The 18759-nt window shown below is 42.7% G+C and overlaps 1 protein-coding gene across 11 annotated transcripts in view; it reads right to left on the reverse strand.

The window, feature by feature from the left end:
- The window catches only part of yeats2 (YEATS domain containing 2), a 139064-nt gene that overhangs the window by 70521 nt on the left and 49784 nt on the right, over positions 1-18759 (reverse strand). For 10 of the 11 annotated variants that reach the window (XM_087993786.1, XM_087993785.1, XM_087993794.1 and 7 more), the window contains one exon: positions 15831-15938. In XM_087993786.1, the coding sequence (XP_087849912.1) occupies positions 15831-15938 (108 nt within the window). The remainder of the gene's footprint in view (positions 1-15830; positions 15939-18759) is intronic. The other variant, XM_087993788.1, reaches the window with a different exon arrangement.

Below are 18759 nucleotides of genomic sequence, written 5' to 3' on the forward strand. Positions count from 1 at the left end.
ACATTTCAAGTCTAGAGGATTTCATTAGAGCTGATGTGAACTGTGGAAAGAGCAGCATTTATGCAATAGTAGGGGGGTGGAGTTCCGGGGAGCAAGGGTGTAATTGTGTAAATTATGTGATCGGAATGTGCAAAAGGCAGAATGATAGAGTGTCTAAACGCAAGACTGTTAGCTATGTATTCCACTGCTCGGCCTCCCACCTTGTCCACTCCACCTCCTCCCTAGTCCTCAAAAGTCAGGGAACATTTATCAAATGAGGCGCAGCAAATAATAATGTAAACAGGTGCCAAGTTCTCGGGCACAGATATCATAACATCAATAGGTTTGTAACCAAAACAAAATGAAGGAACACAAATGACACATTTCAACTGAGACTAATGCTACTCTTCATGACTGTTCAAGGAGGGGGCCCCCTACCAACTTTTCAAAGATGGGCAATAAGTCTAGCCTTTCTCAGTATCGCTCACATTCCAGTAACTAAGGAGAAAGGAATGAGGCTAAATAAATAGGAAAGAAAAATTGGAAATGAGAAACAATAGGAAATCTTCGAATGGGAGATGACTATGGCAGAATAATAGCATCAGCTCCACTGGAACGGATGATGCAACACATGGTTCAACAAGGAATTAAAACTCAAAATGAAACTTATGTTACGATAGTGGTAAATATGGACAAAGTTTAATTTCCATTGTTTGATTGTTACACCTGTGACCTTATATGGAATGATATAGTTGTAAAGAGAAAGGAACATGACCCTAAAATGGTTGCAGCTTTGTGAGACCAAAATAAAGAGTCTGTTTTGAAGGTACCATTTTGTTGAAAGATATAAAAACCAGGTAACTGAGTTTGCACCAAGGAATTTGCATCTCCTGTTTTAATTCACAGGTGTCACATAATTTTACATATTGAGAGAATTTAAATTGAGATGCGTGGTAAACGAGATGAAAGGGCATAAGTCATAGAATCATAGAGATGTATAGCATGGAAACAGACCCTTTGGTCCAACTCGTCCATGCCGACCAGATATCCCAACCCAATCTAGTCCCACCTGCCAGCACCCAGCCCATATCCCTCCAAATCCTTCCTTCTCATATACTCATCCAGACATCTTTTAAATGCTGCAATTGTACCAGCCTCCACCACTTCCTCTGGCAGCTCATTCCATAAAGGTATCACCCTTTACGTGAAAACATTGCCCCTTAGGTCTATTTTACATCATTCCTTTCTCACCCTTAACCTATGCCCTCTAATTCTGGACTCCCCCCCCCCCCCCCAGGGAAAAGACCTTGTCTATTTATCCCATCCATGCCCCTCATAATTTTATAAACCTCTATAAGGTCACCCCTCAGCCTCCGACGCTCCAGGGAAAACAGCCCCAGCCTGTTCAGCGTCTCCTCCAACCCTGGCAACATCCTTGTAAATCTTTTCTGAACCCTTTCAAGTTTCACAACATCCTTTCAATAGGAAGGAGACCAGTATCGCACATAATATTCTAAAAGTGGCCGAACCAATGTCTTGTACAGTCGCAACATGACCTCCCAACTCCTGTACTCAATACTCTTGACCAGTAAAGGAAAGCATACCAAATGCCTTCTTCACTATCCTATCTACCTGCGACTCGACTTTCAAGGAGCTATGAACGTGCACTCCAAGGTCTCTTTGTTCAGTAACTCTTTCTACGACCTTACCATTAAGTTTGTAAGTCCTGCTGAGATTTGCTTTCCCAAAATGAAGTACCTTGAATTTATCTAAATTAGACTCCATCTGCCACTTCTCAGCCCAGTGGCCCATCTGATCAAGATCCAGTTGTAATCTGAGGTAACCCTCTTCGCTGTCCACTACACCTCCAATTTTGGTGTCATCTGCAAGCTTAATAACTATGCCTCTTATACTCACATCCAAATCATTTATATAAATAACGAAAAGTAGTGGACCCAGCACTGATCCTTGTGGCACTCCACTGGTCATAGGCCTCCAATCTGAAAAACAATCCTACACCACCACCCTCTGTCTTCTACCTTTGAGCCAGTTCTGTATCCAAATGTCTAGTTCCCCCTGTATTCCGAGAGATCTAACCTTGCTAACTACTCTTGAATCTTGTTGAACGGTTTACTGAAGTCCGCATAGATCACGTTCAATGCTCTGCCCTCATCAATCCTCTTTGTTACTTCTTCACAAAGCTCAATCAAGTTCACGCTCCATGTTGACTACCCCAATCAGTCCTTGCCTTTCCAAATACATCTACACCCTGTCCCTCAGGATTCCCTCCAACAATTTGCCCACCACAGACGTCAGGCTCACTGGTCTATAGTTCCCTGGCTTGTTCTTAACACCCTTCTTAAACAATGGCACCACGTTAGCTAACTTCCAGTCTTCCGGCACCTCACTTGTGACTACCGATGATATAAATATCTCAGCAAGGGGCACAGCAATCACTTTCCCATCAGATACACCTGATCAGGTCTTGGGGATTTCTCCATGTTTATGCAGCACTTCCTCCTCTGTAATATGGACATTTTTCAAGATGTCACCATCTATTTCCCTACATTCTATACCTCCAGTGTCCTTTTCCACAGTAAATAATGATGCAAAATACTCGTTTACTATCTTCCCCATCTCCTGCGGCTCCATACAAAGGCCACCTTGCTGATCTTTGAGGGGCTCTATTCTCTCCCTAGTTACCCTTTTGTCCTTAATGTATTTGTAAAAACCCTTTGGATTCTCCTTAATTTTATTTGCCAAAGCTATCTCATGTCCCCTTTCTGTCCTCCCAAGTTCCCTCTTAAGTATACTCCTACTGTCTTTATACTCTTCTTAGGATTCACTTGATCTATCCTGTCTATACCTGACATATGCTTCCTTCTTTTTCTTAACCAAAATCTCAATTTCTTTAGTCATCCAGCATTCCCTTCACCCTAACAGGAATATACTTTCTCTGGACTCTCGTTATCTCATTTCTGAAGATTTCCCATTTTCCAGCCCTCCCTTTACCTGCGAAAATCTGCCCCCAATCAGCTTTTGAAAGTTCTGCCTAATACCGTCAAAATTGGCCTTTCTCCAATTTAGAACTTCAACTTTTAGATCTGGTCTATCCTTTTCCATCACTATTTTAAAACTAATAAAATTATGGTCACTGGCGCCAAAGTGCTCCCCCACTGACACCTCAGTCACTCTCCCTGCTTTATTTCCCAAGAGTAGATCAAGTTTTGCACCTTCTCTGGTAGGCACATCCACATATTGAATCAGAAAATTTTCTTGTACCTACTTAACAAATTCCTCTCCATGTAAACCCTTAACACTATGGCAGTCCCAGTCTATGTTTGGAAAGTTAAAATCCCCTACTATAACCACCCTATTATTCTTACAAATAACTGAGATCTCCTTACAAATTTGTTTCTCAATTTCCCTCTGACTATTAGGGGGTATATAATAGAATCCCAATAACGTGATCACCCCTTTCTTATTTCTCAGTTCCACCCAAATAGCTTCCTTGGCTGTATTTCTGGGAATATCCTCCCTCAGCACAGCTGTAATGCTATCCCTTATCAAAAACACCACTCACCCTCCTCTCTTGCCTCCCTTTCTGTCCTTCCTGTAGCATTTGTATCCTGGAACATTAAGCTGCCAGTTCTGTCCATCCCTGAGCCCTGTTTCTGTAATTGCTATGATATCCCAATTCCATGTTCCTAACCATGCTCTGAGTTCACCTGCCTTCACTGTTAGGCTTCTTGCAATGAAATAAATGCAGTTTAATTTATCAGACCAACCTTGTTATCTGCCTTGTCCCTGCCTGCCCCAACTGTTTGACTCGCTTCTTTTCTCAAGTGTACCAGTCTCATATTGATCTCTTTCCTCAATATCTCCCTGGGTCCCACTCTGCCACCTTACTAGTTTAAATCCTCCAGAGCAGCTCGAGCAAATCTCCCTGCCAGTCCCTCCCAATTCAGGTGCAATCTGTCCTTCTTGTACAGGTTACTTCTACCCCAGAAGAGGTTCCAATGATCCAAAAATGTGAACCCTTCTCCCATACACCAGTCCCTCAGCCATGCATTCATCTGCTCTATCCTCCTATTCCTACCCTCACTAGATCGCAGCATCAGGAGTAATCCAGATATTACTACTCGAAGACCTCTATATTCTCCCTTCAGAATCTCATCCTTTTCCCTTCCTATGTCATTGTTTCCAATGTGTACAATGACCTCCTGTTAGTCCCTTCCCCTTGAGAACATTCTGCACCTTCTCTGAGACATCCTTGATCCTGGCACTAGGGAAGCAACATACTATCCTGATTTTTCACGGCTGACCACAGAAATGTGGGCGGGCACGGTGGCGCAGTGGTTAGTACTACTGCCTCACAGCGCCAGAGCCCCGGGTTCAATTCCCACCTCAGGCAACTGTCTGTGTGGAGTTTGCACATTCTCCCTGTGTCTGTGTGGGTTTCCTCTGGGTGCTCCGGTTTCCTCCCACAATTTCAAAATGTGCAGGTTAGGTGAATTGGCCATGCTAAATTGCCCATAGTGTTAGGTGAAGGGGTGAATGTAGGGGAATGGGTCTGGGTGGGTTGCTCTTCGGAGGGTCGGTGTAGGCTTGTTGGGCCGAAGGGCCTGTTTCCACACTGTAAGTAATCTAATCTAATCTAAACATCTGTCTGTACCTCAGACTAGAGAGTCCCCTAACACAATTGATCTCTTGAAACCCAACGTACCCCTCATTGCAAAAGAGACAGTCTCGATATCAGAAACCAGGCTGGCTGTGCTATGTTCCCCTGAGAATCTATTACCACCTACATTTTCCAAAACAGCATACTTGTTTGAAATGGGGACAGCCACAGAAGACTGCTATACTACCTGCCTGCTTCTCATACCTTTCCTGGAGTTAACCCATCTATGTGACTGTATCTGCAACTTTTCTCCTTTTCTATAACTGCCATCCATCACATCCTCTTGCTCTTGTAAATTCCTCATTGCCTCTAACTGTCTCTCCAACCGATCCATTCGATCTGATAGGATTCGCAACCAATGGCATTTATTGCAGATATAATCCTCAGTAACTCTCCCTGAACTCCCACATCCGACAGGAAGAGCATATCACTCTACTCCAGGCCATTTTTGCTTCTTTCAATCTGCAGACCCAGAAAATAGCACTGTCTTATTCCTCCAGAAAACACTGCTCCAGGCTAACTTAATATTTATGGCATTTTTTTTTAAGTTTAAACAAGAGACATAGCTCAATAAACATATAATCAAGAAAGAACCCACTCTACCCACTACTACAGACTTACTGTAAGGCCATACTTAAAAATATTCACTTGTCTGTTTCTGTGTTGTGACATCTCCCAAATAGGTTCCTCCAAGATTAGTTGTGAATTTCACTGTTTGTTAACTTTCCTAGATGAACTCCAATGTCCAGCGATACACAAATTCAAACAGCAAAGGCAGTAACTGTGCAGGTTCACGGCTGTGTCAGAGAGCAGTGTGGATTTCTTTCTTTCTCACTCTCTCCTGCACGGACTTCACCATGCACTGCCTTTGTCGGTTCTTCTCCTTTTAATAACGCTGTTGTTTTGACTTTTTTTTCTCCAAAGTTCCAAAACAATGCAACAGCATATAAAACAATAATTACTGCTCCTGGAATTGAAGGAATCATCTCCAACACCTAAAATACCTCAAAAATGCAGCAGCCTGTTACAACAAGAAATTTTTGCCATCGTCCATTTGGATAGAACTGTCAACTGAACGAAAGGTGGAATCTGAAACTGTAACAGCGAAGCTCTGACGGCATGCGATGCAAAATGACACAGAAAATTAAGGAAAAGCACTGAAGGTCCTGCCCATAATTTTCCAAAGATCTTTGCATACTTGAAGCAGGAATTGGAAAAACTATGTACTAGCGAGCCTAACTTCAGTAATGAGCAAACTGCTAGAGGTCACAATGCTCACTGAGCACAATGAGATTCAAAATACAGTTTGGATTTATGAAAGACACCTTGTGCCTGATAAATATCGGAGTGTTCTCTGAAGCAATAACAGAATTTGTGACTAAAATAAAGGCAGTGATTTCTGTGCATGAATTTTGTCCCAAATTCAGCCTGGTATAAATTTGCTAAGAATTCCCTAAAAGGACTGCGCTGATTACGCCAATTCCAGGAATTCCCAGTTGCCTTAGTAAAGAGTTTATCCGTGAAAGACAAATGGCACTAACAAGGTAAGGTTTCTGGTTTTTCCCCAATTTATTACTTAAAGCTGATCCACCAGGATAATACAGACATGGGCAAGCAAAGTAGATGAGTTCCTAGGCATCCCCTTTTCCCTGGAGGTGGGCAATTAATTTTCTTGCAGAATATGGAAGGCAGGTAGTGGAAATGTAGTTTCTGCTGTTTGCGCCAATTCTCAGGGAGCTAAAGGACAGGGGTTTGAGGTGAATGATGCTATTGACGCTCACTGAAAGATGTGTATTTTCAAAAGCGCACTAATAAACTGCAGCTTAGGAACTTATTGATAAAATGAAGGTACATAATAGCAAAGGAACCATTGCAACACAGCCTGGAAGTTGGCTGAAGGAGAGGAGGTCAAATTGGCACATAGTAGATGTGACTCAAATGCAATGGATGTTAACACTAGCTTCTTCCTGTGGTCAATGTTTCAACTACTGCTGTCCATAATTAAATCAAAAACAATACAGACTATAAAAAAGTGATGTCAAAACCTGCAGACGACAGAAAATTAGGGAACATGTTAAATGTGTAGGAGGTGGATGATTGGACAGATTAATGCCAGGCAAAATTTGTAGTGTAGAATGAGTTTTCAAATTGCTCAGGGTTTTGATTTGCCTTTTGTTCGAATATGAGTTGTGCAGAGCAAAAACCTACAGCTTTGTGTTTATCAATTTGATTTTCCAACAGAGTCTCATTGCTAGCAAACTCGACAAGGTGCCAGTCCAACACCGGCATCTCCAAATCATGTCCACAAGGTGGAGTTGTGATGCATGCAGCTGTACAGATAAATAATGGCCAGACAATAGGCAGCCACCCTCCACGTGGACTTTCATACCAACTTGTTTTCAAAACATAAACATGCAGGTTAACCTTTCAAGTGCCAGTTCTCTTTTTCATCTACAAAGAGAGACTAATCTTTCTGCAGGCACTATAGGGGCACCAGTTGCTAGTTAGGCCAGTAATACATGTGGGAATTTGCTGATCTCTCACTAAAACGGTGGTGGAAATCTCAGAGAAAGGAGCTTCATCTCTTGGAGTTTCCTTGGTCCTTGCACTGAGGTTCGAGCTGCATATGGAAAACTAAAGAAGAATTCAGATTTCTTGACTCTTTTACATATGGATCAGTCAGTTTCGATCATTTAGTAATATTCTTTGCTATGTGTCAGTACTCGTGACACCACTCTAGAGTCTTGACCACATAATCGACATTGATATTCTATTGCAATTTTGAAGGAGTGCAGCACTATCAAAGGTGCGACTCTTCTGATGAGATACTATACCAAGGTTCTGCCTGCTCTCTCAACTGGATGTAAAAGGTCCTATTGGAGTACTTAAGAGCACGAGGTTCTTCACGGTAACCTGACAAATATTTATTTCTCAATCAGTATCACTAAAAAAATCTGATTACTTATCACTGCCTGTGGAAGTTCACTCTGCACACATTAGTTGCCATACTTTCTGTTCCAGAACTGGGACTACACTTCAAGTATTTATTTTACGTAATGAATACATACTGAGGTTATGACAGGATCTTTGTAATTGATGCAATTTAATTTTTCACCTTGCTCACACAGCTAAATCTATATGTAGTATGACAGGAGTAGGCCACACACTCAGATGACAAGCAACATGAGTTCGACTGGGACAACACTACTATTATAGGACAAGCCAAACAGAGAACAGCCGGGGAATTCCTAGAGGCATGGCACTCATCCACAGATTCAATCAATAAGCACATCGACCTGGACCCAACATACCGGCCACTGCAGTGGACAGCTGGAACTGACAACTGGAAGCGGCAGATACAAATCACTATAAATGCTGGAGGAAACATCACAGAAGCGCTTCACAGGAGGCTCCCAAGCACTGAGGATGTCACCTAGACAGGGGACGAAACGTCTGCAACACAAATTCCCAGCTCGGCGAACAGAACCACAACAACGAGCACCCGAGCTACAAGTCTTCTCCCAAACTTTGAAGGAGTAGGCCTTTAATGCTCTGAGCCTATTTCACTATTCAATCATATATTGTACCTCAATTTCATTTATCTGAATTTGATTTATATCCCTCACCTACGAAAACAAAATATACTGAAGTCAGGATTGAAAGTTACAATTATCCCAGGTACTACAAGCTTTTGTTTGGGGTGATTCCCAGATTTCCATTACCCCTTGAGTGAAAGTGTACTTCCTAACAATACTCTGAAATCTTCCAGTTTTAATTTTAAGACTGCACCACCTTGTTCTGAAAGTTATCTGAAGTGGCAAAAAAGTCAGAATTGGATTATGTACTGATGGCTTAAAGCCTCAATGTCTTAACTAAAAAAAAAAGCAGTGTGCCAAGCTGACAACTCACTGACTCAGAAACTAGACAGCGCCTACACATTGTTATATTGACAGATCATGGTTCATACATGTAGGTGTAGTTTGTTTATTTCAGAGTTGTTAAGTTTGTATTTGAGTTCAGAATCACTCATGACCTCTTCTTCAAAATGTTTCTGCCACTTTTCCCTGAACAGGAATACTGCAGCTTTTGACTGTCAGTATTTAATTATTTTTTCATGTGTCTCTGAGGGTAAATAGTTTGGCCCAGCATGGTGCTAAGCCACTTAAGCAAGAATATCTCAACCAGAGCAGCACAGCAATTGTTCATCCGGTCTAGGGAGGAGGAAGTTCAATCACTAATTTTCAATCCCAATCAGAAATATGTGACTCTTGCTCGAAACTGTGTATCAGAGGGCAGAGTCTCATTGCAATGCCTTCATTGCTGACTCTCGTCATCCAGGCATATGTGGTCACTGGACATGATACTGTAGAATACCTCGCACCAGTAAATTAACCTTCAATAAAGGGAATCATGTACATGAGGTAGAATGAAATAAAAGGCAACAATTGCAAAGTCAGAAGAAAAGAAATTGAAGACATTTACATGGAGTGCAAACAACTGATCAGACCAGTTGGACCAAGTGGCCCGTTTCTGTGCTCTATATTCTATGTAAATTAAGTTTAGGAGAAGGAAATTGACATCAAATAAGCACCTTCGTTGAAAGTAAATGGATTGGAGTAAACTGGGGGTGGATTGTGCAACTATGGGTGTTAATAGCTCAGTTTCCTACTGCTTTAGCCGTCTGATTCATCAGGAAGAACACTGTTCTTGCATAGTTGTGAAGGTTGCTACGGTTTTGATTTATCACTTCAGAGAAACGCAGAAGGTGGAAAGGTGGGCGGTCATAATCTTCTAACAACTGTTACAACACTCCCTGAATTCCACTGACAATATAGTCAGTGAGAAGCTGAAAAAGGAAGTTTCCAATGATTTTTGTTGGTGTCAGGAATAGGAGTGCAACCAAGGTGGGTAGACGGTGTTAAGGTCCCAATTAGCCATGATCAAACTGAACTAAAGGAATTTTGAGCAACTGAATAAATGACTCCTATTCCTATTCTGCTCTGGATCCCTTCAAAAACATTGCATGTCTGCTACTGGTCTCAACTTGTCCTGTTTAGCCTGGGCTCCTGCCTTTCTATCTAGACTAGCTCAGATGGTTGAGCTTGACGAAAGCAGGCAAGCTGCTGTGAGCGGTCAATCAGGAGTTAGAGGCAATCAGGTCTGAATAAAGCCTCAGTTCTCAGAATCCCAGAAAACACTCTGGCTGTCAGATGTCCAAACATTCCAAACCACACAATACTTGGTACACCAAAACATGGCAGAGTGATTGGGTGGTGTTGGCAGTGGAGCTCATCCAGTCCTATAGGTATTTGATGAAATCCTCACTGACACGTATCTGCACTTTATTGTGTCCTATCACCTCTTAAATATTCGACATACTGCGATTGCATTTTGAATTGTAGTGACAGCTGTAAATTGGAAATATAAGGTGGAAATGGATCACACAAACGGTAATGAGGTGAATTTTAAAAAAGCTGTTCTTCATGCTGTTGGCTGTTTATCCCAAGGATGGTACCTATAGCAATGCAGCGCTTCCTTGTTCTCCTCGATAACTATCGAACAGCAAAGGACCCTACTAGACCTATTCTTAAAGTTCCTTTGGAGTCCTATGTAGATTATAGGACTGCAGTTTGCATCCTAAAAGTGTCACCCTCTGCTAGGACACTTTGGAAGTGTCAGTGGGTTAGCATTAATCGGCAGACCAATCTATCTACGTCTTCTGACATTAATACCAATTTCAGCCCAACTGGTATACAAAAGGTCGTTTCAATGTCACTGAACTAAATTATAGTTTATTTGGGTAAAGGAACCAGAACATCAGATTGCCTAAAGAATATGCACTGTTTTACAAACAACTGAAATCTCCCACTGAGTTTTCAGAAATTATAAACACTAACCAACCTGCTATGTATTTCCTGTTGATACTTTACCTCAGAAACATTGCAGCGTCCTGAACAATTCACCAACCTGAGCATTACTGCATTCCCAGGCGGCCACTGCTTCATACCACAATGACATTTCCACCACCTCCAGCAGTAACGTGCTAGCACTGAACGCCAGCGTATATTTCTACAGTGCCTTCAATCCATGCACTTCATAGGTGGTTACAACATTTGACAGCAAGCCTCAACATGATTTTAAGGTATCAGACTGAAAGCTTGGTCAACCACATAGGTTTGAACAATGACAGACAGAGAGGCAGAGAACTTAAGAGGGAATTCCAAACCATGGATCTTAGTAGCTGAAGCAACCGTCACCAATGACAGACAGAACCAAATCAGGGAGTAACTGAGGTGCAGACATATCTCACAAGGTTGGAGGAAGCTACAGAGATAGGGAGGAATGAGGAAATGGAACGTTTTCAAAACTAATGAGTATTCTAATCATCAAAGCTAGGTCAGAAGTGAATGCCAATCAGCAGTAGGGCAGTCACCACAGCACCTCCTGCCTTTCATAATGGACTGTTCCCAGCACCACTGTGCTGCCACTGATCATTTTGACCGGGGAATGGACAGCTGTGCACTAGGGCATAATGTATTCAGAGAAGATGAATGTGGAAGATTATGCGTCTTTTACAACATATACATTCATTTCCCAGCTCAAACAATCCATTCAACAGGGCGGGCAAGCACAAAAAGTCAGTATTCAGGTGGGTGGCATAAATTAATACTGGGCAGCTGCTATGTGAATGGAAGAACTGTTTTATTGATATGTTACTGTGCAGCAGTAGCTGAGGTCAACCTCATGCTCGGGCAAATTTCCCCAGTGCCTTGTTTGAATTGCTTTTAACTATTTAGTGCTTGCCATACTCTGGGTGTTTAAATCACCAGTGAATTGTGAACCTTGAACAGTAATACTGGAAATGATTACAGTTCTCCTTAATATCAGTCTTAGCATCATCACCGCCATTGATAGTCACATCTCAAGAGGCTCTTCACACATCAGAAAAGAGAAGAATGAAAGGAATGCATTACACCACATAGGCAACTTGGAAAAATCTGTAAGCTCTAAACCCTAGGGCGTCCGTCAAAACTAATCCATTAACACTCCGATCTGGGACATTTAACTACAGGAAAATAGAACTCAGCCCTGCTGGTGGCTCTCTTGTCCTCTTTCAGCTTGATGCACGACTCTCACATCATTTCCCCCACACCCAGGCATGGAGAGCTAGCTCCTGCCTGACAAAAGAGGAATGATTTAGCATACTACATCACTGAGATGGAATTGACATCAAATTGCCTCCCCAATTTGATGGTTTGCATCCTGGTAGATACCTCCGAAAAGAATCACACACAGAATGCAGTACAGGGGTTTAATAATGATCCCTTCATCTCACTGCAGCGGCAAAGGGTGACCAGAAGAGATTTTTGTTTGCCACTCAAGCCTGCTCTGCCAAACAGTGGCCAATCTCAATCTTTCAGGCTTTGATACCCTGAGCAAACAAAAATCTCAGCAAGGATTGGATGCTCTCCCAGTACTCTTATGACAGAAGCCATATGTATCTAACAAGCAGCAGAGCATGAAGCAGTAGCTAGTGGAGTTCAAGTTATGCGATCATTCTGAGGAGGATGGCCCACTGGTGACTCTAGGTTATCCAGTTGATTAGGAAAGGAAAAAATGCATTTATATAGGGCCTCTCTCAACCATGTAGCACAGACAATATAGTATTGTCAAGTGTTGTCACTGTTTAGGAAGCATGACAGCTTCTCAGAAACAATAATATGACCATCAGGAAATAATTTGCTTTAGGTGCTGATTGGAGGTACCCTTCACTCCTCTTTGCTTCGTCACTGTCAAATCTTTCATGCCACCTGACAGAGCAAATGGTTCAATATCTCATGCAAGGATGCTAGCATTGACAGTGCGACACTCCTTCAGCATCACATTGCAGCATCCATTTGGACTACGTGCTCAGGTCTCTGCAATAGTCCTTGGTTCCATGATCTTCCTACTCAGAGGCAAAAGGGTCACCATAGAGACAGAACTCAGAGTGCATGGAACTAGGCAGTGGCAAACTGGAGGCTTCATTTCAGCCAATAATCATCCTCATTTAGAGGAGGAGCCCTGTGCTGTAATGTTCAGAACAGGCTCTCAATGATCATCTCTGCTGAACCTCCTGCCTTTGCCAGTTCCAGGTGACCATACTGCTGATGCAGCCAGTACCAACTGAATAGCTCAGGACAGTGGACTATATAGGCAGCTGATCCAACTCCAGCTCATCTTCATTTCTTCAGGAACAAGAAACAGTGATTAACAGTGAAGCACTGCCCAGCCTCACAGTTGGTAGCTTCTCTGTGGCAGCTGGCGAAATCAAAATCGTGATATGGATGCATCGCCTTGCATTGGTTCTCTGTCCAATAGAGACTGGTGGATATCTGTCAGTCGATAAGGGTGAAGACTTCACCCCCCCCCCCCATCCCCAGTAGCTTAGTATGAAATACCACCAAGAGGATCGTATGTCTATCTACTGGTCTTTCTTACCTACCTCCAAGATCAGAAACAATTACTCCCATTGACAAAGTGTCCACTGCACTGATGGAGCTGTGGAGATGCAAAGGAGCCACAAGGCTACTTTCACATGAACTCCTGAAGGCCCAAGAAGCAGAATGCCTTAAAATAGTTCACTTAATGTTATTGGTCCCTTTAAATGAACTTCTTCCTTTATCTCATCCTCCATAACCCAGAATACCCAAACACATGATGGTCATCACGATATGCCATGGGCTAGAATCCAGAATAAGATGACCAGACAGTGGTAGCAGAAAAATCAGTCTCTTGAACTTATTCACAAAACCAAGTGGATTCAACTCCAGCCTAGTTTCAACACAGCTGCCTCCAGGGCAGCAAGCTAGAATGAGCAGACCTAAAACAGGCACACAACTAAACAGGCAATTACACTAGTCTGTCTGTACAGGTGTTAAAAGGTACCAGTGGATTCTCCAACAAGAGTGAGCAAGTGGTTTTAAGTTTCTCAAATGGTTACTGCTATTTGTTACTGTCACTGAAAATGACAGGAACATTTTAATATATCAGAGACAGTTCTTGTGACAGACAACATCACACGTAGTAGGAAGAGTGCCTGTACCACCCCACCTGCCTCTTGGTAACATGGAACTTTTACTGCATGTTTCTGTGGCACCATTTCAAATCTGTGATGCCTCACCTCTTCACTGCTTAGACACATCTCTCTATGCAGGGTGAGGATATGAATCCAGGCACATGCCTCCACACAGTGTGGCAGGAGATCCAGGCCTTTCCCTCTATGCAGAGCCAGGAGCAGTTGCTCCAAAAAGAGTGAGGGAGCAGTGGTTTGCGTGTCAGTACATTGGATCTGTAATCATGTTAATGCATATGGATAGTTCAGTGCGTATGGGAAGGCCCATGTGTGTGTAAGGGATGTGTGGGTGTGTCACTGTTTGTGGGGATGCATTTGTTTGTCAGTGCATGTGGTAACGTGTGTCTTTGTGTATATAGGTAGGTGGGTGAGTGTGTGTGTACATCTGCGTGTCATGACATAAGTGGTGCACTTGCCAGACTTAGTCAGAGTCAGAGATTGAGCACGTGCAGAGTATGGGGAGTTCCCTGCCCAGCGAAGCAGTTGAGGCTACCTCATTGAATGTTTTTAAGGCAAAGGTGGGTAGATTTTTGAACAGTAAAGGAATTAAAGGTTAGGGTTAGCAGGTGGGTAAGCAAAGCTGAATCCACAAAAAGATTAGCCATCATCTTACTGAATAGCGGAGCAGGCTCGATGGGCCAGATGGCCTACTCCTGCTCCTATTTCTTATGCTTTTATGTGCCAGACAGTCCACATGTCAGATTTTGTGCATCATGATCTATACTTATTTCTAGCCTCTCTTCTCCATTCCCTCACTTTTTCATTACCGCTAATGTTCAGTTCTAATGAAAGGTTTATATCTGAAATATTAACTGCTCTGTCCCCTCCAGAGATGCTGTCCTGACATGCCCAAAAGTTTCCTGCAGTTTTTATCTTAGATCTCTGTTCATTTCTGCAATTGGGAAAATGTCATGCACACCACTTCAAAAAGCCAGTTCCTCCCCAGACTGCCTTGATAGCCCGTTCCACAGGCCCCCACACTCTCAGTCACTGTTCTGGGTGTTTTTCATGACAAGTACAATGTTCAGAGTCAGACTAACTAGAAACTGATGGGTCAATTAATATCCCATAAACCCACTAAACTGTTTGGGTTGGCTCTATTAGTAACAGCTAGCTTTAATTTAATTGAAGCTGTTTTACTGACAGACTACAAACCATCCAATAGCAAAGCAGGTACTGTTACGAGCCAGTTTAAGTCAGCCATCTAAACTCTTCAAGAAACAGTGGAAACTCCATGGACTAGATTTCAAGCTTCTCTACCAGCGAGTTGTGCAGGAGGGTGGGAGAAAGGAAAATCCAGCAGAGGCCTTCCTGCTGCCTATCCCCACTCAAATCTGAAATTTTACAGGGGATGGAGGAGTTATTGGAGCCTGTCCTGGGTCCATAACAGCTCCCCTGTTACTTTAGCCCATGTCAAGGAAACACCCATATCAAAGCAGGAAGCCCAGCAGCTTTAACCACACCAGCTTGAGTGGGGCCAGGTTGGGCCCAGCTCTTTAAAACTATCAGAGCACATCCGATGCAATCACCGAGGTCAGTCTCTCTTTTAACCAGTTGCCCTTTAGCCCCAAGACCTCCAGCTCCTCACTTACATCGCTGAATGGGTTGATAAAGCCTAGGATTACAGGGTTCCCTGGGCTCCTCAATGTAGGTGAACTGCTCGTGATCACTGCAGTGCTCACTGTTCCCTTTGATGCCACTGAGAGCACAAAGTTAGCAGCTCTCCTTGTCTCACCTTAAAGCAATTAACTCCACTCCCTGCATTAAACTTCTATAGCTAAATTCAGCACAGGACTCCCAAGATTGTCAACACTGAGGATGATGTCGGCATGCCAATGGACATGCATGGACCCTCACAATAGCTGTATAACTATGCACTCAAGGGAAGGTTGCTGCAAGAATCACTTGTTACCCTACCACCTCATAGTGTAGGACCATGTAGCAAAAGGACTGTCACATGCACAAGACCAATAACCACGTTAGCAAGATCCAAAAGGGAAAGCAGGATTTTAATCACAACATCCTTATCTGGATCAGATAACTCCCAATTCCTACCTTGGTGAAGCCTCCGAGACCCCCAGTCACAGGTTTAGGGCTTTGAACCTTGGAATGGCTTCCAATGGGGCACAACGGGGGCATAGCTGCAAAAAGTGCATCTTCCTGCTAAAAAGAAAAGTACAAAAATTGAACTGTCAATCTCTAGTTCTCTCACTGTGAACAGCTGATCCTGCACTACTAGAGTTTAGCATTGACTGGGAGTGCTAGACAATGGTCAGTCCTCACACTGAGAAGCATCACATAGGCTACTCCACACCTGAAACCACAGGTAATGTTGGGAGACAGACTCCAGGCCTTTGAGGCAACAATGGAAATCAACCTAAGAAGTATTTAGAGCTGAAAATGTGTTGCTGGAAAAGCGCAGCAGGTCAGGCAGCATCCAAGGAGCAGGAGAATCAACGTTTCGGGCAAGAGCCCTTCTTCAGGATTCCTGATTCCTGCTGCGCTTTTCCAGCAAGACATTTTCAGCTCTGATCTCCAGCATCTACAGTCCTCACTTTCTCCTCTAAGAAGTATTTATACTAAGCATTGCAATGTTTCCACTCATTACTTCATGTGATGACTGTTTGATCGAGTGATATTTTTCTAACCCTGAGAAAGCAGGGTCAGAGCACTAAAATAGACTGCATGCATCATACAATCACACAGGCTATGTACAATATATAGGAATAAATGCCAAACTTTAAATTACAGTGTGCAGAATTTCCAACAGTGCATAAATATCAAGGGAAATTAGAGATGTGCAATAAATGTTGGCCAGCAGGCGATGCCCAGGTCCCACGAGTGATTAAAAAATTATCTTTCACCTTAAAAATGGATCTTTAACTACTTAACCCATAAGAGCAGGGACAGTTTCATTTGATGCTTTATCAGCTCCAGACTGGGATGTTCTAATGTTCTTTAGCCAGCCTTCAATTCTCAATTCATCCAAAAGCTTGGTGGCCTTGTCCTCTCCTGCACAAGGTTCTACTCACTCATCACTCCTAGCTCACTGGCTAACATTGGCTTTTGGTCGGTTCACAACTCCAATCTAGAATTTTCACCTTCATCATTTTATCACTTCCCTCATAACTTGCTAGGCCTCCACCTCTGGCACTAAGTACATCTCCCCCAACCATCCCACCCATCTGAACACCCCTCCAATCGACCGATGGCTCTGTCTTTAGCCCTGTAGACTATGTGCTCCAAATCTCGCCCCATTGCTCTAACCCCATACTGCCTTCCTGGCTTTTAACATACTCATTAAAACTGGCACTACCTTTTCATCTTGGCACCCATGTCTGCCTGGTAAACATCTACAAAAGTCTGGGGGCACTTTTCTTTTTAACATTGGAATATTTCATATAAACAATGACAGAATTTAGTTAACAGCACAGCTTTAAGATCCAATGTTTAACTTCTGCTTCTTTCTTGCCACTGAAAAGGTGTCAATTATGAAAATCATGTTTGCATGATTATGACACCCAATCACTGAACTTCACAATGTGAGCAAGTTGGATTAACAGCCACGTGTCAAGTGTACTGCATTAATGCCCGGATGTGCTCAGATGTTGATGTACATTTGTTTGTAGAAAAACGTTCAAAGTAGGGCGAACAATTAAAAATTAGAATCAGTCCAGGAACTACTTTTTTTAAAAAAAAACAGTATATTTGTGAGGTCTTAACACAAGTCTTTCAGAATAAGGAGTCTGTTTAAATTAAAATATTTATAACAAATACATCACTCCTTCATGCATTCTTAATCTGTGGGAAAGTGTGTTTCTGGCCAAATAGTTTTTCGCGTTCCTTTAAAGCTTCATGTTCCTGGACTACACATATAAGCGTAACTTGTCTTATCTCTTGGGTTGGGTTTAGAGCTGGGAGAAGTTCTGATTCCATGCTTTCGGCCAGGAGCAAAGATTCAGCTCTGTTTAGCAGTCCTCAAAGCTGCCATAGCTTAAATGTAGCATCATTTAGCTGAATATGAACCATTTTTGTATTCATTCCTGGAAGTTCCACCGCCACCACCCACCCCCCCCAACCCTAAGCCTCCCACTCATCTAGCACACTACCTCTTCACCCACCTCACACCTTGACCCACCTCACACCTGCCACCCTCTCCCCATTTAACTTATATATTCTTTCACAGCTGCTGTCAAATTTGTTGGTCATGCTGCCATTCATTTAGACACACAAAATATGGCACACCGACTGTCTCAAAAAAAGTATGATCTTGACAATAATCCTCTCTCCTGTTGTGAGAATTCCTGCATATTTCTCTCCTGTCATAGCAGGTGGCTTCTTCCATGCATTTCCAGAATATAAATCATCCAATTGCATATATATTCGTTTTTTTGTCCAAAATAGGGCATCCAATCCTGATTGGAATTTCTGCACCTTTAAGTATGGTGTTTGAATTGCAGCTCAGCAGTTGTTGCAGTGTGCTGACCAATATTCCTTCCAAAGTTACTGTAAAGCACTACTGACATGCTAAAGTCATTACATAAAGTCAGGTTTTCCTGTTTGTTCTTTCCCTTTTTGTCAAACGTCATTCAATCAACATTAATCAGACAGAACAAATGCCTCATTTCCATTTGAGGGAACTTGCTGAGTGCAAACTGGCAACTGCATTCCCCTCCTGTAAGGGACCAACAAAGGAGCTACAAAGGGCACTGTCTGAATCAAAAAATATTTTGTTCTGTCGAAGGATCACAGAATCATAGAGATATACAACAAGGAAACAGACCCTTCAGTCCAACTCATCCATGCCGACCAGATATTCTAACCTAATCTAGTCCCATTTGTTCGCACATGGCCCATATCCCTCTAAAACCCTTCCTATTCATATACCCATCCAGATGCCTTTTAAATGCTGCAATTGTACCAGTCTCCACCACTTCTTCTGGCAGCTTATTCCATTCATGCAACACTCTCTGCGTGAAAAAGT

This window comes from Chiloscyllium plagiosum, unplaced genomic scaffold (genome assembly GCF_037043375.1).
Source record: "Chiloscyllium plagiosum isolate Xiang-an unplaced genomic scaffold, Cpla_swu_hap1 HiC_scaffold_13, whole genome shotgun sequence".
Lineage (NCBI taxonomy): Eukaryota > Metazoa > Chordata > Chondrichthyes > Orectolobiformes > Hemiscylliidae > Chiloscyllium > Chiloscyllium plagiosum.